We start from the raw sequence: 22,582 nt of genomic DNA on the forward strand, positions 1-22,582 counted from the left end.
CTGTAGTCAGACATGGCTTAAGTGTGTGAGCATGCCCAGTTCAGGCTTTCCATGTTTTGTTGCCTGATATATGTCTCATTTATCCAAGTATGTGAGCATGCCCAGTGTGACCTTTCAGTATGCTGCAATCTGAAGTCCACTACATTTGTGGATGTGTGTGAACATGACCGATATTAACATTTATACTGTGTGTGTTGGAAGTCAAGTTCTGTTCTTACTGCAGGACTCACCTTTGTGTCATAACTCAACAGGGATTATGCTGTGCCTGCAGGGTTTCCATGATATACTTTGCATAGACTTATCAACATTCCTTCATACTGGCTGAACAGTGCAATGCTGTCATGGTTTAGTGGTTCAGTACTTTAACTATGGTGCACAGTATCCTGGGTTCGAGGCCCATCACTGCTTTATATTTCCATACTGAGCAGACCAGACTGCTTAAGGGCCAGTTAAGCAAATATGAGCATGTTGGCTTTTATTCTGCTATGCCCTACTTAGACCAGGCTTGTCCGACATTGCTGTATATTCACCAACTTTGCTGGACATTGCCCAATATTACTCAACACTGACCACAGTTGTACTAGTTGGTGTGTGTATTCTGTTTGCATATACTACATGGTGGTAAATGCTGTTTAGCACTACCTTTAATTGCTTGACACATGGCAATCATGCCTCAGGTGGTGCTGCAGGGCTGCCTATGTTGGATGCACATACTACACTCCCTGTACATGTTTGAAGTAGGTAGTGTCAACTTAGGCATTCCTTTTACTATATGTGCGGGTCAGAGAGAGGTATAATTTCCAGGGTTCCTACTGAGCCAGTGTATGTGCTATGCATTGCCTCTTTGCCAAGGCCAAAGCACACTGGGCATGCCTCCTTTTGCCTACTGGGGCAGGCTCAGGTTGTTCCTCCTCTGAGTCATGCTCTGCCTGTGATAACCTTGGCAATGGTGGGGGGCTGTTTGGGCCAGGCCTATGCTGGTCCTGCTGCAGCTGTTTTCGCAGGATCATATTATGTAGCATAGCACATACCATGACAATTTGGGTACATGTAGTTGGAGTGTACTGCAAGGCTCCACCAGATGTGTCCAGGCACCGGAACCGTGACTTGAGCAGCCCAAACACATTTCGTGTTTGTGCTTGTGCCTCATTATGGCATTCCTGTTCAGGTGTGTGTGCGTTTCTCATGGGTGTCATCAACCACGGCTCCAGTGCATAGCCAGCATCCCCCACTAGGTGACCGTGTGGGATGTCCCCATTGGCAAATGTCTGGTACAGCTGTGTCAGATGCCAGATATGAGAATCATGGTAGCTTCCAGGGCAGCCAGCATACACATTCAGTATTATGCCCTGGGCATCACACACAACCTGGAAGTTGATGGAGGGGAAGCCCTTGCGGTTGAAGTAGACCATACCCTGCTCACCGGCTGGTGCTTTGATGCGTATGTGCGTGCAGTCTATTGCACCCACTACCTCAGGGTATTCTGCTATTTGCTGGAAGAGACGCATATTGCTGGCCAATACCTCACGGGAATTGGGGAAATATACATGATCACCGACATGTGCTGACATGGCATCCAGAAACTGGTGCAGTACCCTGGATGCTGATGCCTGTGATATCCCCATCATATCACCAGTTAGTGTCTGGAAGGTACCTGTTGCTAGTATTCGTAGGCCAACACATACCTTGGTTTCCACTGGAATGGGTTCCCCTCTGTTGGTTCTGTGTGTGAGGCATGGCCTGCACAGCTCAACAATTTGCTGCATGAGGTCTCTGTCCACTCTATAACGCTCCACTATCTCCAGCTCATGTAGCCCCTGGTAGGTTATCCTGGGCCTGTACACTTTTCTCCGTCTCCTCACTAGGGGTTGGTTGGAAGCATTCCCATTGTCACCACCCTCAGCATGTTGCATATGTCGGTTTATGACAGCAATGGCAGCCCCTAACATTTATTTGTCTCAGTTAAGCCTTTTCAGTATTCACTTCTCTTAGCTTACTGCAGTGCTGCAGTATCTCTGAGCAATACATGGTGAAAAGTTGTTTGCAGATTTTTAAGTGCTGGGCTGGGCTGGGCTGGTTTACTGCCTGTGTAATTGCCTGATTCTGATTATTTCCACCTGCTAGCTCTGCTGACTCTCCCTGGTTAACTTCCTACTGTTTGTTGTGCTTCCTTTTCCCTTTCCATTTCCTCAGGGGGCAGCGCCGCTCACACTAGCGCAGATGTGCGTACATGTGATAACACGTGCGCACACAGGCTTAGATGGACTTAATCTAGCTAATTCCTGCCTATACGTGTGCACACGAGCGCAGAGGTGCTTACAAGACCTTAAACTGCCTTACACATGTTTATGCCGGCTTAAACGCGCGCAGTGATGCTCCCACGTGCGCACATTGTCATACTCGGGTTTACAGGCACTCACGCGCGCGCATACACATTGCAAGCATTTTTCAGGAAACTTTGGTGATACCCACAGTGTGCACCTTCTATTTCTTGACTTTAGCTAGGATACCTGATGACACACCTCTTCCAGTGATGAGCAACTGACAGCCAACACATGACACTCTGCTCCAATGAGATTATATTCTTTCATACATACCCCCTCCTGGTGTCACCTATATCCTACTCTGTTACTCCCCTTATCCTAGTCTTACACTCCACTGACTGTGCTGATTTGCTATGTAGACTTGGGATTCACTATCCTTACCCTAATTTGCATAGGATTGCCTACTAATGCTTGGTTACATCTCTTAGACTGGGTCCCCCCATAGCAACCCCTACTCGGTAATCATGTTGTCTTCAGCCTGCCATTGCCTTGCATTGTACAATACAAATCACCATAAAATCCACATTTGTGGGTTTTCATTTTTATTTTTCTGTTTTTTAGAGTGCAGCCCGTTTGCTCGACGCTGCGCTACTCCTAAACATGGAATATCAGAAAAAAAAAATTAAATTAATTTTTTTTCATTTTGCATTGGGTAAAATTGCCAATGGCCATATATTTGGCCATTGGCATGCTTCCTCTACTGGATGCAACCTTTATTTGGAGCTGTCACGGCTCCGTTTTGCTATTTGCAAAACGGTACTCAGTTGTCAACTGAGTACATTTCTGCAGATAACACTACTCTTACTTGGACAGGTTCGGGTTTCCTGGATCGCAAATCTACCTCATTTGCATGCCTTTCAGCGGCAATTGAAGTAATTTGCATGTCCCGGCCCTGTCCGTGTAAGAGCCGTTTTAGGAGCTCTCTTACACGCCCCTACAGGCTGTTCCTGGATCGCTCATCGGACATGATGGCTGCATGGAGTCTTACTCTACTCTTAGACTCCGTGCAAGCCATCGTGAATCCGGCCCACTGTTTTATTCTGTGTTTCTGTATTAATTTATGAAACTCATAATTCAGCTTCTTAGTGGTAGACTTCATAAAGTGGAAAGTAATTACTTTAATAAACTTTTTACCCTACGATCTCAGTTATTTGGTTTTTGAAAGCAATTATTGCCCACCTCCTTTTTTATCTGAAATGTACCTTAAGTCATCAGTTCCTCTTTTCAAAATTAATGTAGCTCATACTACAAATTATTGACTAGGTTACTGTTTTCAGACTACATAGAAAGGAGGAAACAGTTCCTTAAACATGCATCAGACAACCGCAGGAACAGCATAAAATAACACAGATGACTTATTTACTTACGCTTCTGTGACCTCAGTGTTGTTTGACGTGGCCTTGTGTGCAGCTAGAAGAAGGGTCTCCAAAATGATTTTTGCAGCACTTCCTCCTTTCATACGTGATGAACCTGTAATCCCTTCAGGCTTATTAGAAAAAAAACACAAAGAGAATAGAGGTTACATCACTGCTTCCTGATCACCGATGCTCATCATAATCTCATTCTTAAACACGTTATGTTTCTTATTTATTGTATGATCATTGTACAGTTTCTCACATCATTTAAATAAGACCTACTTCATACCATATACAAGAGTGTTCATTTAAAAAAAAAATAAATCAAAACAATATTTCATTCTTCATTTGCAGAATGTGCATCATGCAGCAGGATTTACTGATTTATTTAATGTTTAAATATAATCATCTTGTATGGTATTAGTCGTTTGTGTTTGTTCACTCTACTCTGCACTCACTCTTATGTTTGCATCACCTTATATGTTATGTGACATAAGGAAGGGAATTGGGCTTGTTCACATATAAAAAGTGTTTCATGAAACAGAAATCAAGGAATCCAAGTGAAGAGCTGTAAGGCACCTAATATGGAATGGAATTTATTCAACAATGTAATAAGGCACTCTGTGGATTCCAGCAGAGAAATGCACACCACGTTCTCACACATTTATTTTTATGAAGTTGTAAAGTTATTTTTGTGTACAATAACACATTCAACTGCCAATCCATCCATCTAATAATTTTCTCTGTTTCTAGGCCTTCATCTCACTCATTAGATTGATAGACAGGCAAGTAAGTTTACAAGAAAATAAAACTCCGTAAGTATTGTTATTAAACTAAAAATGCTACCTATTTATTTCTCAGCGTCATTAACAAATGTATATAACTACTTGGACTGTAGAACAAACACATGATCGAATGAAACTCAGATATTTTTCTCATTTCATTTTTTCAATTAAAACACATATGAAGAAATTCATTCTTGACTTCTTTGTCTGCAATGAAAAAAACAAAGCATCATCATCCACAAAATAGCAAAGAAATACTTCCATGTGACATCAGAGATTATGAATTATTTTGGTATCTTAATTTCCTCTTTTATAAGTCATTGTTATGACCATCATCTTTGTATCCATATTTACATGGGGGTGGGGGGATATCACATCAGCATCAGTCACTGCAATTCAGAAATGCTACTACCAGTGGCAAGCCTTCTTTACTACTGTCAATAGCCATTTCCAAATCAGAGATAGCCCTACCATAGTGTTTTACCTTAGTGGAGTGGAACACCGCACTGGGCTGACTTGCTGGACTCATGGAAATATAGATGAGGCATTCTAGAGGAGAGGTTTATAATAATGAGTCATATGCATTCCACTGGAAATGCCTGTGCTTTGCTGTATAAATCAACAGCAACAGCCACATTTATTAACAAGGTCAAAAGATCACATTCACCCACTACTTTCAAGGGGGGAGATCACGTTAGAGGCAAGGGACAAAGAGTTGTGGCTTCATGTAACAGTGGTATGAGTGGGCTCAAAAGGTGTGTGAGTGTGTGTGTGTGTGTGTGTGTGTGTGTGTGTGTGTGTGTGTGTGTGTGTGTGTGTGTGTCCGCACACGTGCGCTTGCATGTACAGTATATGTGTGAATGGGTGAGCATGTCTATGAGTGAGATAGTGTGAAGTATGAGTGTGTTTGATGTATAGTAAGTCCCTGTGTGTGTTGTAATATGCGTGTGTGTGTGTGTGTGTGTGTGTGTGTGTGTGTGTGTGTGTGTGTGTGTGTGTGTGTGTGTGTGTGTGTGTGTGTGTGTGTGTGTGAGTGTGAGTGTGTGTGTGTCTGTGTCTGTGTGTGTGTGTGTGTGTGTGTGTGTGTGTGTGTGTGTATATGTGTCTGTGTGTGTGTGTATGTGTGTGTGTGCCCGCACACATGCGCTTGCATGTACAGTATAGCATGTACAGTATATGTGTGAATGGGTGAGCATGACTATGAGTGAGATAGTGTGAAGTATGAGTGTGTTTGATGTACAGTAAGTGCCTGTGTGTGTGTGTGTGTGTGTGTGTGTGTGTGTGTGTGTGTGTGTGTGTGTGTGTGTGTGTGTGTGTGTGTGTGTGTATGTGCCCATACATGTGCATTTGCATGTACAGTATATGTGAGAATGGGTGAGCATGTTTATGAGTGAGATAGTGTGATGTATGAGTGTGTTTGATGTACAATAAGTGCGTGTGTGTGTGTGTGTGTGTGTGTGTGTGTGTGTGTGTGTGTGTGTGTGTGTGTGTGCATGTGTTTGTTTGTGTGGAGGAGGGTGTATGGCTACCATACCTCTAAACTCATATTGACTAATGAGATTGTATATTTGCTTCTGGGGACAATCGCTATCCAAATTATAAAAACATTCCTGAAGGTAATATTTTACAACATGTATGAAATGTATATATCATTGTATATAATGTACTGTATGCATCTGTCATATTTATGATCCAGAAAGCATTTCTATAACATATATAATGCTCATTTCCAGAGAGCACTCAAACACTTGGCTTGTATCCCATGTATTCCAATCCCAAGTTCTTTAAACTGCTTTTTTACACTTTTGTACGATACTGAAGAGTACTGCAGCGGCATTTACAGATTATTTATTGTAAAGTTCTGTGCTTTTCATTGATCTTGTTGCTGATTTCTCTGCATTTTAGTCTTTTTAGAAGTATGTGTTTCTAGCTACTTTGTTTGATTGTCCTGTTTGAAATCACTTTGGATGAACTGTAGTGAATTTTTGAGTAGAAGGTGTACTGGTCTGTCTGAGCTGGACATCACATGGGCAAGCTTTATGTGAGATTGCTTGAGTGGTCAGTGGGACTATTTGCTTTGTTTTCTCAGTTTTCTCTGCATCTTGTTAATTTGGCACATTTCTGCAACACTGCTTATCATCCAGAGTTGGTTAGCAGTGCTCTCTCTCTCTCTCTCTCTCTATATATATATATATATATATATACATATATATTGTCAGTAACACACACACACACACACACACACACACACACACACACACACACACACACACACACACACACACACACTCACATGGTATGGACCAGACACATAGGCAGACGTATGCTGCAGCTCTTAAATACAATCTCTATAAACCACAATGACCTCCTGGACATTGCACAAGGAAAAAATATCTTCAGCAACCTCAATAACATTCCACAAAATCAGCATCTTACATGAATAGCCACATCCCACTGTGTCACAGCTTCTAAAACCATAAGGTACACTACCACACAACCTAATATTTTAGCCATAGGAGACTACATTATGAGACACACAGATGTGTCACTCATCAGGCTAAGTATGGAGAGAATTATGGTCATCAGTCTGTCAAGAGCAAAGAACTATCAGATCATGTACACATGTAGGTCATTGGACCACAAATACCAGTATGGCTCAGTCATTGTCTATGTAAGTGTAAACAACCTGAGACATACCTCTGTGGACTACATGAAGAAAGACATGATGTAGCGCATGTGCTATGACATCACCTATCAGGCCCTCTGGAATCCTTATTTAACCATAGCCTCCAAACAGGCTTTGTGCCTCACAAATAGAGAGCAGCAACAGATTTCCCTGCTCCTCCTCCATCATTCCCAGATACTTAAAGCTGTTAACCTGTTCCACCATTTTCCCCTCTATCTCATTTCTCACCTTCTTTTGGTTCCCCCCATTTGCTGCCATTACCACTGTCTTATCTGTACTCAGTTTATTTATTTATTTATTGTACATTTGTTAACCGGGTAGTGTCCGACTGGGCCATGGAGTCCGTTTTCAGTAGAGACCCAGGGAGAAAAGCTCAACACGTACAGTTATTATACAGATAAACATACAATCATAAAATTAAACACCAATGATAATAATACACTTAATACAAAAATAATGCATGTATATTCCAGTTGAGCAGAGATAAAACTTAAGATGTTGCTAGCATTGTTGATACTGAAATATGAAATGATTGAAATTGTTTGAGAGAAGGGGCTATAGTGTCATAGGTTGTAGCCCACTTAAAATGTCAGTGAATACTGCAAAGTTAACAATCTAAAATGGGCTGAAGCAAGAAAGATAAAGTTGTTTTGGGAGGGGGAATGAGAAAAAGTTGATTGGGAGGGATTTCTTATCCAGGAGAACAGCTGGTGCACAACCACCTTTATTTGAGATGTTCTCTGGATTTGGTTTTAAAGGTAGAGTAGTTGAGAGTGTTTTGGATGAGTTGGGGGAGAGCATTCCAGGCCTTAGCTATTTTATTCATCCCATGTACCTTCAGGTTTGCATTCTATTGCCCTATCATTTGCTGAAGTTCTTGTTCAGAGCTGGCATGTAATGTCACAATCTGCATACAGCAGCTTTTTTGATCTTTTCTCAACAGCCTGTTTGTTAATGTAGTTCATCATCAGTATGAACAGCAGTGGACTAAGAGATGAACTCTGATGCACATCCATTCCCACTCAGTACTCCTCTGCAAGATCAAACACTGTATTTCAGTCATTGGGTCTTTGTACATTGCTTGCACTAATTATACCAATGTTTCTGGGACTTTAAACCATCACAAGATTGCCCAAACCACTTTTCTTGGGACTTTATCTTATGCTCTCTCCAACTCTAGGAATGTCCGGTTGGACTCTTTCCTTGTCTATCTCTTTTTCTTAACTGTCTCACTGCAAACATCTGGTCAGTTATACTGCATCCTGATTTGAATCAAAACTGCTCATCGCCCATGTTATTTTCTACTACTCTGCATATTCGTTTATCAATCACCCTTTTCAGAACTTCCATGCAGTGTGACAGGAATTTGATACCTCTGTACTGCCCACATTTGTGGATAGTCCCTTTGTTCTTGCACACCTGCACTAGTATTCTTATTCTCAAATCATCTGGGTATGCCCTTCTCTTCATACTGCTATTAGTACCCTCAGGAGTAATTTCTGACCTATGTCACCCAGCATCTTTATTGTATCTGTTGTGACCTTATCTGAGACTGCTACTTTCCCTGGCTGTTGGTTTTTCTTCTAGGGTGGACTTCTCTTCTTCTTCTTTTATTGTAGGTTGTATCTACATTACTGCTTCTGTGGGGTTTTCTTCATTCAGAATCTGCTGAAACTACTCCTTCCATCTGCCTTTGATTTTATATGGGCTGGTGGGCAGGTTGTTACTGACGTTCTTTATGAAGGGTGCCTGACTATCTTCTTTATCTTTCTGTATTTGTCTTGAAGAATAGAATTTCTTTGTGCCATCAACAAAGTCACTTTCCAGAAACTGGATAAACTGCCTGTGATGCCTTATTCATTGCCATTGCAAATCCTCTTTTAGCCTCTTTGTTAGCCAGCCAGTATTCCTTCTTTGCCTGGTCCAACTTTTCTATCTCCCACTTTTTCCAGCACTTATTCTTTCTTTTGATAACTTCCTGGACTTTTACATTCCATCACCAGCTTTCCTTATGTACCATATTTCTATACCTGGCTTGTCCATATACCTGTTATGCAGACCACACACGTTGTTTTGAGGTGCTGCCATTCTTCTTCAGCTCCACCTGTTTCTTCTTCCTTAGGGGCTAGAGCCCTCAGTATTTCCTTGAAGTCTTGTGCTTTTTCTCCTATCAACTTCCAGATCTTCAGCCTAGTCTCACTTGACATTAGAGCCTTCACTGACCACTGCCAGCAGCTGATTGTGGTAATTGGTGGTTTATGCTGTGGGCTGACTGCTTTATTGGGGATAGCCTTGCAATCGCAGATTCTATCCCAATATCCTTTCCTTATTTGGATGAAGTCTACCTGAGCTGCACGTTGGTCACTCTTGCATGTGATCTTGTGACAGTATCCCTTGCAGAACCATGCATTGGCTACTGTCAAACCATTTGCCAGACAGAAGTCTAGAATTTCCTCTCCTTCTTTATTCCTGTTGCCCCAACCATGTGGACCCAGGCAGTCCTCATATTCTGTTTTTGTCTGTCCTGATATGTGAGTTCAGGTCCCCCATTATCATCACCAACTCATGGTGTCCTGCAACTGCTGCTAGAATTCACTCTTTCTTTACAATCACAACCCTGTTATGCAGCATAGGTTAAGATTATGAATAGTGTCCAATCCTTATACTGCACTCTGATTGTCATAAGTCACTATTTTTGATGACATCCTTCATTGCCTTTCCGTCTTGTTTCATAGATACAGAGGATATCCAGCCTTCTCATTATCATAATGTCATCCACTTCCAATAGTTCATGTTTGGTAGGTGGATTAGTTTTATGTCCAGCTTTCACTTAGCAAAGCTATCTCAGGTAATTGAGAACCAGCAGGGCACGAGCTTCCAAGGCTGTTGAACTATATGACTTAAGAGCACATTCATCCCTCCCAACATTAGCATGCATCCTGCCATAGGTTGGAATAGGCCAAGTCATCAACCCACTTAACACTGGAAATACTGATGTCCAGTTTTGGAAACATTACCACCATGACTTAATCTCTACAGCCAATTGTGGCTAGCCCTGACACAGCGAGAAGTCTAGGATATGAATTCTCCTATCTTGTGGATACTGTAAACCACAGTTGATGCCCAAAGCAGTTTGTCTATACAACTATTCCTCTTTTAGACCACTATCTGGAGTCTGTACTGTTCCCCACAGCTCCATTATTGGGCGAGTTTGAGGTGGAAACACTCAGCATGTTTTTGGGAGGTAGGAGGAACCCCACAGAGACACAAGGAGACCCAAGGAAAACATGCAAACTTCATACAGGCATTGATTGGAGGTCAGGATTGAACATTGTACCATGTGTGTGGGAGGTGAAGACCTTAGCCATTATGTCAACTGGCCTTTATGCAGATTGTTACTTTACTACTAATTTCCCAAACATTATTTGAACTTGAATTTCTAAGTTGGTGCGTTTTCCATGAATCTGCTGGTAGAAGTTGTTTTTTTATAGTTGGATAATTTATTGTCTGTTTTCATGTTGGGACTCCCACTTGTTTATTCCTCCTGATATTAAGGTGGTCTCTTATAGGAATGTTGTAAATAGCTCTGGTGGCTCCTTGATGCCCTTGATTTATGGGTTCATACTGGGAGATGTGTGGACGATCCTGATTCTATAGTAGAGACATAAAAGGCTTCTCATGGGAGTTCCAAACAAGTGACCCTAGAGCATGAATATTCTCCATCTTGGGCATCCCTGCCATGGTTTTCTTATGAAATTCATGAAGTGTATAGACTTTGATATGAATTGAAATAAGCTCAGAGAAGACTGTTCACTCAATTACAAGTTTAGGACAGATAAACATCATGCTATTTATCAATAAGAATTCATATATACAAAGGTTGTTTTATGAGGTTTCTGCAGCTTCTAACCATTCAGCAGTGCTCTTTTAGGTGGTTCATAGGATGTGTAGACAGCAAGGGCACAGATGACTGATTTACAGCATATTTTGAAACTGTGGCTAGAACCTCATGTTAATAATGTAAGTTAAAATCTAGACATTTTGTCTGTTGCTAAAGTAAAACTGACACTTGATAAAAACTTAAAAAATATTAGTATTCCATACTGAACCTAAGTCTTCTGTACATCTAGTTGCTTTATTCAAACGTGTGTTGTTAACTAAATTTGCAAACCCCAAGTCAAACTTGCATCCAGCAGAAGTGAATAATAATAATAATAATACACCTTCACTTAAGTATGTCCTTTTGTCTTCAAAGAAGAAAAAATACTATTATCTGAGTTAGATTTATAAGTTATATAAAAAATAGCAAATAGTAAAAGTCTGTACAGATAATAACAGCAGTAGTATGTCTGTGATAGTTGTTAATACTACATGACAAGTTTTGCCTGAAAGTATGTCTAAAGAATGTGATAATGTTATACTTTTAACTATTCAAAGGTTACAATCTGATTTCTATTGCTGTGCTGATAATAAAATTAAGTGGACAAATGAGGTGGAAGGAAACTATATTCAAAGATGATTAAACTCGGGGAGCATGTTTATACAAATGATATTACAATATGCCTGTACCCTTGTGGTGATAGACAGGGAAGGCACTACAGTTAAAAATATAGTAAGGTATACAGATACAGAAACTAAGGAAGATTCAGATAAATTTCATAAAGAAACAAAAGGGAAACTTGAACAGAGTTGTAAGAATCTGCTCACGTAGCAACATTTTGAATAGTTATTTATGAATGGATAAGAAAAAAAGTTATGATTTTGGATAGATTTTACTGTCTTGTTTTTATGAAGGACATAGAACATTTTTCAAACTTTGCCCAGAATATCAAAACAGTGGACACAACCAAGGGTTTGGCAGCTGTTTCTTACTCTTACTTATTGTGGAAGTCCAAGTTTTGAGAGTTGCAATGGATATTGTAGGTCCAATTGTAAAATCATGTACAGGACATCAGCATCTCCTGGTGACCACTGATTGCACAACACAGTTCCCTGATGCAGTGCCCCTATGGACAATTAATGTGAAATCTATAGCAAAAGAACTAATCCTGCTCTTTTCCTGAGTAGGAATTTCCTGGGAAGTTCTTACTGAACAATGAGGTCCATTCAAATCCAAAGCAATACATGAACTTTTTAAATTTTCTAAGGTGAACCAGCAAAAAAAGAATCTATATTCTACCCTCAGACTGATGGGCTAGGTAAATGCTTTAATAGAACTTTAAAGTCTATGTAGTGAATATAGCAAACTGATTACAGTCCGATATTGGGAAAAAGACAAACCAGTTACGTGCCAGAGTGACACATGACCTGACATTATCAACTGTTAAGCACTCCCTGCTTATGTTATTAATGTCATGTCTCACTCCAGGCAGTGAAATCTGCCTGTACTGACTATCAAACAAAATACTTGTTTCTGCCTGCTCTCCATACAAGTAATGTGTCAAAAACTTCTTAAATAATCCATCCATGTCCTGAAGGATACAAACTCTGAAATTCCAATGCATGTCATTATTTAGTGACTTCGGTGCTCAGTAGTTTGCCCCAAAAAACATGGATTTTATGAGGAACAGACCAAAAATATGAAGCAACAATCTGGCCATTGTGCAAAAATCAAGGCAGTTGAGAGATATGAAAGTTGTGTAAATGTAATGGACTTCATTACACTGCCTCCCTGACAGTGCTTGCTAAGTGTTTTATCACTTTGATAGCCAGTTTTTCCCTGTAACTAGTAATACATGGACAAGATAAAGCTCCATGAACTACAGAGAATTATGATCACTTCACTCTTTTATTTATTTATTTTATTTATTTTACATTTGTTGACCGGGCTAGTCTAGCTGGATACATGTCCATTTTCAGTAGAGGCCCGGGGAGAAAAGCTCCAAAGAATAGAGGTAGATTAACAAAAACATCAGAAGATCAAGTAATAAGTATTACATTCAAAGTCAAATGAACAAGTAATAGGGTTATACAAATAATTTAAAGAGGTAAACAGACTTAGGTAGTTGGACTAACATGGCTACAATGAGGACCCTTGCGGTTTGGATTGGGTAGAAATTAGGTAGTCCTGGGATGTTTACTATTAATCTGGATTAGAACACGGGCATAGCCATTCGGACTTTAGGAGATCTTTGAGTTGTTTTTTGAATTGGTGGAGTGAGGTCTTGTGTCTTAGGTTGTTTGGGAGGGCATTCCAGGATTTTCCAATAGAGTTAGCATAGAGTGCTTCACCTCCCGAGTTGTTAGATTTAATAGTTTGTATTTGTAAGCTTTTGGATGACCTAAGGGATGTAAGGTTAGAGTAGGGGGTAAATATTTTGTTCATTGAGGGGGTTTTGTCAGGATGGTGGATTGCTTTGAATGCCTCAGTGAGTTGATTGAGTTTGAGAATGTTGGGTAGTTCTAACCAATCAAGTGTCCTTAGATTGTTGCAGTGATGTGTGCGATAGGGCATTCCTGTTATAAATCTGGCTATGTGGTTATAGGTTGTAGATAGTTTGTTGAGTTCTCTTTTATTAAGGAAGGAGAATATCAGGGAGGCATAGAGGAGTGTGGAAAGGAGGTGAGTCCGGGCAATAGTTAGTTTAGTGTGTGGGGTTAGGAAGTTCTTAATTCTATACATGGACCCGAGTTTTTTGTTTACCGACTTAATGGTCAGGCTGATATGAGTATCAAATTTAAGCTTGTGGTCTATGGTCACGCCTAGTAGTTTGGTGTGGGAGACAGGGTCGATTATGGTCCCATTATTGGGGGTCACGTGAATGGTGGGGCGGTTGGTGCTAGGAGATTCATTTCCTTGAGGGGTAGAAGTAGTGGGGAAAAACAGAAGTAATTTGGTTTTGGATGGGTTGAGTAAAAGTTTTAGTTCCAAGAACCATTTTTCAACTAGGGAAAAACAGTTTTGGGTTGCGACTTGGAGTTTGGCGAGAGAGATGTCAGAGCAGATCAGGGTGGAGTCGTCTGCATATTGTATGCAGGTGGCTTTGGGAATGATAGAGTGCAGATCATTAATAAATATGGAGAAAAGAAGAGGGCCAAGGATAGATCCTTGGGGAACACCGATATTTGTGGGGAGTAGGTCGGATAAGCTATTTTCCCATTGAACAGCCTGTTGTCTACAGGAAAGGTAGTCATTAAACCAGTCTATGGTAGTTTTGCTAAGATAGAATGCCTCCAGTGTGTGGATCAACTGTTGGTGATTGACCATGTCGAAGGCTTTGGATAGGTTGAGGAAGAGCGCAGAGGATATTAATTTATTATTTCGATTGTGGTTAACTGAGTCAACAAAGGAAAGGAGAGCAGTAGTTGTGCTATGATGGGGCAGCCGTGCTGGGTGTGAGACAGGAGATTGTTTCGAGTAAGATGGGTAATGAGCTGCTTGTGAATGCAGCGTTCCATGATTTTGGCTAGAGGAGATAGTATGGCTATGGGTCTGTAGTTTGATGTGTCAGTGGAAGATCCACCTTTATGTAGAGGGATGATGTGGGAGATTTTCCAAATAGAGGGAATAGAAGCTTCTGAAATGGATCGGTTAACCAAGATAGAAACAGGGTAGGCTATGGCATCAGATGCAATTTGTAGGTAATTGGCTGGGAGTAAGTCAGCTGCTAAGGTGGTTGGTTTGAGTTTATTTAAGAGGGTTCTAATATAGGAGGTAGGTACGGGTTGAAGGTTAAAGGAGGGTTGAGTTGGGTCTTTGGTTGAGGGTGTAGCAGGAGAAGTAGTAAGTTGGTTGGCGAGGGACTGGATGGTTTCTGTGAAAAATGAATTAAAGGTGTTGGCTATTTCTTTAGAATCTTTACCAATGAGTTTTTCAGGGGTAGGGGTGGTGGATTTACCTGGATGAAGGAGGTGATTGAAACTGGCCCAGAATTTTTTGGGATTATGCTGGTGTTTATCTTGGAGTTGACAGTAATACTGTTTTTTGTCAGACAATACGGCTGCTTTAGTTGAGTTTCTAAGCTGAAGAAACTTGATGCGATCTAGTGGGGTTTTAGAGGTTCTCCATTTGTGCCAGGCCTTGTCTCGATGTTTAATTTTGGCTTTAGTATCCTTTGTTAGCCAGGGTGCGATGCGTACCTTAGTTCTAGTAAGACGCTTAGGAGCATGCGAGTCAAATATTTTTAGGAAAGTGTTATTAAAATATAACACACTCTCATCTAAGGGTAAAGTTTACTCTCAAGGTGAATTTCTTGACATCCATGTCTCAAGCACGTAATGAACAGGTTATGATCAGGGAACAGTCCATAATCCTCTATGCTACGAATGGCTGTTGAAATGGATGGGAGAAACTGCTAATATATCTTCTCTTTGCAGTAAGGCATGTAGCACAAGCCTCAACTGGACTCACAACAACTGAAGTGTTGTATGGAAGACATCCCAAGGCTGGCAAAATATACTACAAAAAAGATTGGAGGAGGAAAACACACCCTTAAAAGTCAGGTAGAGCATTTTACAGACCTGCAGGAAAGATTAAGAGTTATAATGTCTATAGTAAAAGATCATATTGAAAGATCACAGGAGACACAGGGGAGAGAATATAACAAAAATGCTTATCTCAGAGAATTTAAGCCGCAATTTAAAGTACTTGTTTTAGTATATAATGCTGAAAACAGATTCCTTGAAAAGCAGCAAGGAGGTTTTAAAACTGTTGAAAAAAGTGAGTGAAATAAATTACATGATGAGACAGACAGGGAAAAAGAAAACAACATTAATTATATCATATACATTTGCTGAAGCCATGGAAAGAAACTGAGGAATCTGTAGTAGATGTGTTTACAGAGGAAGTATAGGCCTCCACAGCATCTCCTAAAGCTGAAATAGATCATAGGATCATAGGAAGTTACTAAGCTATTGGCCTTGAGGTCCTTACAAGCCTAACCAAGAATTTAGCCCATGCTCTAACATGTCAACACCCTGTGCCACTGTCCACCAGGGACACAGGTGGAATCCCAGGGGTGCATCACTGATGAAGGCCTTGGGGCCGAAACCGGTTTGATTCATGGTTTATATATTATTTTATATATATATATATATATATATATATATTTTTTATATATATATATATATATATATATATATATATATATATATATATATTTTTTTTTTTTTCTCACTCTTTGGTGCTGGCTTCTTTTTTTGAGTTTGAAAATGCTTTTTGGGCCTTTGCACCTGCCTTACGCATGAGTACATTGTGTGGTAGATAGCGTATTTTCTGTTCCCCATCCAGTTATCCAGGTTGTACTTAAAAAAGGTTAATGAGGTACTGTACTTGACATGGGGAGTGAGTCCATTTCACAAAAGGGGGAGTCTCTGGGACACAAATCTGTCCCACCCACAAGTCCTGTTGATGTCACAGACCAGGTTGAGGTCGCGCATCTGGGTTACTTGAGTGGAGCTTGACTTGCAGATATGCAGCAGACCCAACAAGGTGGGGTCTGAGATTGCTTTGTATGTCAGACAGAGGTCACCTCTGAGGAATCCGTAGGAGAGTGAGTAGAGGGAAAGGGCCTTTAGCTTATCTGTGTAGGGGAGATGTCTGATGCCCTGGATTCACCTGGTGAGGAACCTCTGTGGTGTCTCCATCTGCTGCATGTGCTTTGTGAGGTATATGCTGAAAGGGGTATTGTACTCAGTAATGGGTCTTATAAGGGAAGAATACAAGGATTTTATGACCTCCTTGTCCCTGGATGAGATACCCTTACTAATAAGGTGGGCCATGTAGAAAGCTTTCTGTACAACAGAGGCAATATGGTGGTCAAATGTCAGTTTGCTATCAACCTGGGTGCCCAAGTCCTAAAGACTGATTGCATGCTTAAGAACTTAGTATTAATGTGATAATTTGTGGGGACGTCACTCTCTCCAAAGGGGATGATGATGTATTTTTTGGCATTCAGTTTGAGGCTATGTTTCTGGCACCAGTCATTTGTTTGGGTGAGACCCTTTTGGAGGATGTCCACATCAGTAGGGGAATTGATGACAGCACCCAGCTTGCATTCATCTGCAAACTTGGTCAGCCATAGCCCACTGGTTTTGGCCTGCACCTCAGAAAAGTATATCTCAAACAACAGAGGACCCAAGACCGATCCCTGGAGTACACCGCTCATTACAGGTCTACTATTTGAGGTGGCTTCCCCCATTTTGACTAGGTGGGTTCTATCAGTGATCCAGTTTGCTACCCATCTTGTAACATATGGATTGATGCGTATTTGAGAGAGTGTATCTATTATACCAGATTGGGGGTACCAAAACAAAACATGAAAAAGTCAAACAGAAAAGCCACATAAGTGAAAACAACATAAAGACTCAATTAAAAGCTAACTTTGTCATCATCCATGATTTTTATACTGTGCTGAATTAAACAGGTTCTGCCAAGGAAGCACATAAACATGTCTTTACTCCTGACTACAAATTCCTTCACTTCTTGTTTCCAAGATATTGATAATGTCTCAACTATTTTGAATTTTGAATTTTGCATCAGTAAGGACTTTAAAACTTAGTGAGTAGCCATGGATATGTATCACTTGTTTGTCCTTAAGGAATGATTTGAATATATTGCATGGATCTTCTACAAAGGAGGGTTAAGATATAACACAATAGAGACCCTGACTTGCATGGGTCTGTCTACTGTTTTTGCCTGTGTGGCTTTTCTGAGTGACCTTTAAACTTTTTTTTTTTTTTTTTTTTTGTTATCTGGGATGTTTTGTAGCCACCATAATATTATGAACATTGGGCTTTTTTATAAGTGGAGGATTTCCAGACAATGGCCAAACTATGTACTTATGCAAGTCCACAAAAAAGGGGGAAGTATAATATATCTGTAGCTAGTGAAGGTTGATTTTATTTGCCTGAATGCATCAATAAAGTCATAAAAAGGCAGTGAGCATTCAGAAGCTAGAAGCAACACAACTAGATGACTTGCATGCCTTTAGGATTTCATTTCCATATATCTTTTGTGCCTCTCTAAAGGAGATTTAATATATTACCCAGAGGAATTTTTTGTTTGTCATGGTCAAAATACACAGAAACCTTTGAAGACAAGATTTACCAAAGATACAAATGTAAATGTCCATATATTGGACATATACAGTATCTTGAAAACAAGATGCAAAGGAAATTGTGTTCAGGAATTAAAACAGATTTCCTGAATTGCCTAGTAGAAATAAACAAACAAACAAATAAATAAATAAATACATAAACTACTCCTGTTTTTTTCCCAAGTCACATAGCCTTGAAAAAAAGTAACTTCAAAATCACCCCCCTCGACAACACTGACATTGAAGTAATATCTCATACTAAATTGCTTTGCATGACCATAGATAGCAGCCAAAATTTGATCTACATATTATAAATGCAATTTAAAAAAATGTACCAAAAGTTAGGAATATTCTACAGAACAAAAAAAAAACTTCCTTACAATACCTTTCTTCAAACCTGTCTAAAACCTTAACTTGAGCAATGTCACAACAAGACTGCCTACTCTGCTGCAAACAAACCCAATCAAAGTCATCACTCTACCACTTTAAAAATATCTAAATTAGCTAGCGGTAGTTCGCCAATTTATAAGCGGTGGTGGTGCTGCAGTAGTGTTGTCGCCTCATAGCAAGACGTTGTCCCGTTCGATTCTCAGCTAGAGTGTCTTCTATGTGGAGGCATACGTGAATGGGGCATGCCTTCGTTGAAGGTTGTACGTCAGGGCTGGTATCCCGATATGTAAAAATCCACCACCAATCATTAGCGTACCGGAGTTCCACTGTGGCGACCCCTAACTGGGAAAAGCTGAAAGACACAAACAAACTTCACCAATTTATGTACAGCCAATCAATCACAGCACAAAAAAACAAAAAAAAACAAAAAAAAAAAAAAAAAAACAATCCTTCAGCCTGGCCAGCTCTTAGTACAGTTCTCCAAAATCACACCCCACGACTGACTCTTTATCATACACAAATCAATAGAAATCCACAGGAGACTCGCCACACTACAGCAAAAACCTGGAACTCAGTCCCAATAACAATCAAATCATCACCTAACAATCACATGTTTAAAACTTCTTGTGAAACATTTTTAACTAATTCATGATTCTGATCAGGCTCCACAACACGCTGCTTCCTTTAATTCATTGTTCTCTTTTATCCCACTTCTGTCTTCTAACCACAGTTTTATCTCACACCCTACTTTTTTGCAACCATCCATTGCCCTACTTTACTACCATCTGCTGAAAATCTTACTTACTACACTATTGAAGTACTTATCCTTTACATACTCATTTGTAATTTGAAAATATCTCTTTCTCCATTAAAATTATACACATACTTCCTCTTCTCATGTATACACACATTCATTTGCTTTCTCTCATCTCTGTTGCATTTGTCACGTTATTAATAATCCTTTTGTCAAACAACCACTGCCTCTTTTTAACTTCTAAATTAATGTATTTTCCCTGCTTATATCACATTTGCTTCTCTCTCTCTCTCTCTCTCTTTTCACTTCTTCTCATAGGTTCATAGGTTGGTACTAGGCTATCAGCCCTAGGGCCTATACAAGCCTAGCCATAACAATTCCCTGGCTATTTCTTCCCACACTATTTACTTCCCTGGACCCCTGTCTAGCAGGTCGACTGATGTGATCCCCGGGGTGAATTTCCTTTCTTCCATCCAGTCGTCAAGGTTCCTTTTGAAGAGGGCCAAAGAGGCACTCTGCTTGACATGTATGGGCAGTCTATACCAGAGTCTGGGGAGTCTCTGGGTCAGGAATGAATCCCTCCAGCATGTTTTGTTTATTGTGATGACAAGGTTTAGATCCCTGGAGCATGTGGCTCTGAGGGATTGAGATTTCTTTAACTGTAGCATGTCCAACAGCTCTGAGTTTGACATGGCCTTGTATGTTAAGCAGAGGTCGTCTCTGAGTAGACGATATGTGACAGAGTATAGCTGGAGTTTTTTAAGGTGGTCAGCGTAGGGCATCTGCTTTAGGCCTGCATTTCTTTTAGTGAGGCATTTCTGCGGCCTTTCCAGTTGTTGCAGATGTCTTGAGAGGTACATACCAAATGGGGCGTTGTATTCTATAATGGGTCTAATCAGGGATGAGTACAGTGGGACAATGACCTCCTTTTTTTCTGGATGAAAAGCCCTTAGTGATGAAGTGTGCCACATAGAAGGATTTCCTGGCTGTTGTGGTGATGTGGTTATCGAAAGCGAGACTACTGTCTACCTGTGTCCCTAAGTCTCTTATCACACTTTTGGTGTTTAGTGTACTGCCACCTATGCGGTAATTCATGGGTACATGTTTTTTCCCAAAGGGGATAACTATACATTTCTTGGCATTGAGCTTGAGCCCATGGCTCTGGCACCAAGCATCTAATTCTGTAAGGCCCTTTTGTACAGTATCCACATCATTTGGGGATTCAATAATGGCTCCCAGTTTGCAGTCATCTGCGAACTTTGTTAGCCAGAGTCCCTTAGTGTTGGCCTGTACTTCAGAGAAGTATATGCCAATCAAGAGTGGTCCCAGGACTGAACCCTGAGGTACTCCACTTGTCACTTGTCTGGAGGTGGATTTGGAGTCAGCTACTTTTACAGTCTGGGTTCTGTCAGTAAGCCGGTTGGCAACCCATTGGGTGACGTAGGGATTAATGCCCAGCTTAATAAGTTTATCTATGATTCCAGAGTAGGGGATGGAGTCAAAGGCCTTGGCGAGGTCTAGATAGGCTGTGTGGACCACCTGACCGTTGTCCATGGCTCTGGAGACTGATTCGAAGAAGTCAATCAGGTTCAGGAGACAAGATCGGCCCTTTAAGAACCCAAACTGGGTGGGATCCAGTGTTTGAAGGTTGCCAATGTCTTTGTTTATAAGTTCCATGATAATACCCTCCAATTCTTGCTCTCGTTTAAAAAAATAAGCTTAGTTCTCTCATTAGACAATCTTATGACTTGTTTGGTTACTCTGCTTTATATTGTATTATATTATATTTATAAAACGATAAGCAACTCATATTATATTATATTAGAAATGAAAAAAAATGACAATCTGTATCAAATGTTTCTGTTTGATATATTCTACTGTTTTGCTTTCATGTAATATGTTGGAGCTTTTCTTCCTAAGCCACCAGTAAAAAATGAGTAATTGCCCATTCAGACTTTCCAACTAAGCACATGCCAATAAATAAATACAGAAAGAAAGAAGTTTAATCCAGTACAACACTGAATCCATGGCTGGCGAGAAAGTAAATCTGAAGCATGCCAAGTAACAGAATCACAGTGTGAAGCAATTAAGGAAGCAGCCCTAAAAAGTGCTTAAACTTTTGGTCATAGGAGAATGATGAGAATAGCCCTATTGTACTGTTGTAATGAGTCTGTATGATCTTCAGAAAATTAAATAGCGTATCTAAATGTTACTCATATGTCAAATTCTGAGTGGTTGAACTGATTTAAAAAAAAAACAAAGTGAGCAAGGCCGAGTGTCTGTCCACCTTGGACCAAGCCAAAAAAAAAAAAAAAAAAACAGGCTGATTCTACTAGCATTGAAATTAAGAAAAAAATGAAAATGTTCACATTAGATGGACTGTTTCATTGCAGAGTACTGCCTTTTGGTCTTTACAGAGCACCTGCAATGGTGGGCAAGGTGTTTAGACTCAATATATGTATCAATCTACCTGGGTAATGCCACTGTATTTTTTGAAGACTAAGAAAGACAGCTCTTTATAGTTTAAACTGTCTTAAATTCCATATGTCAGGCTGGGTTAACTGCTAAACCAGCTAAGTTCAAAGCAAGCATAGATGAAGCCTCCAATTTGAATTATTTAATAGGTCAAGGGATATTTTATTTATAGGTTCATAGGTTCATACTAGGCTATCTGCCCTGGGGCAATTATAAGCCTAGCCCGATTCTGTATGGCTTATGCCACCCCTTGATTTGAGTATACTGTGCCATTTTTAAGGTTTAGTTTACTGTGCCTCTGTCTAATAGTGACACGGGAGTAATCCCTGGGACAAACCTACGATCCCCCATCCACCTATCGAGATTCTTCTTGAAGAGATTCAGTGAGATGCTCTGCCTCACATGAACTGGAATTCTATTCCAGAGTGAAGGGAGCCTCTGGGTTATGAACCTGTCCCTCCAGCAAGTTCTATTTATTTCTGTGCTGAGGTTCAAGTCCTTCGAGCGTGTGGCTCTAAGGGATTTAGATTTACTGAGGTGGAGCATGTCCATTAATTCTGGATTTGACATAGCTTTGTATGTCAGGCATAGATCGCCTCGAAGTAGGCGGTATGCAACTGAGTAGAGCTGGAGTTTTTTTAACCGAGCAGCATATGGCATCTGTTTGAGACCCTTGATCCTCTTGGTGAGATACTTTTGGGGTCTTTCTAATTGCTGCAGGTGTCGGGTAAGGTACATCCCAAAAGGGGCATTGTATTCTATGATGGGTCTGATGAG

General features: G+C 40.4%; 1 protein-coding gene across 1 annotated transcript in view; it reads right to left on the reverse strand.

Moving 5' to 3' along the window:
* The window catches only part of GCKR (glucokinase regulator), a 678,315-nt gene that overhangs the window by 270,838 nt on the left and 384,895 nt on the right, over positions 1-22,582 (reverse strand). Inside the window, exon 10 of the mRNA XM_044062788.1 lies at positions 3,692-3,810. Coding sequence (XP_043918723.1) covers positions 3,692-3,810 — 119 coding nt within the window. The remainder of the gene's footprint in view (positions 1-3,691; positions 3,811-22,582) is intronic.

Source organism: Protopterus annectens, chromosome 2.part1, assembly GCF_019279795.1.
Source record: "Protopterus annectens isolate FY-2018-M chromosome 2.part1, PAN1.0, whole genome shotgun sequence".
Lineage (NCBI taxonomy): Eukaryota > Metazoa > Chordata > Ceratodontiformes > Protopteridae > Protopterus > Protopterus annectens.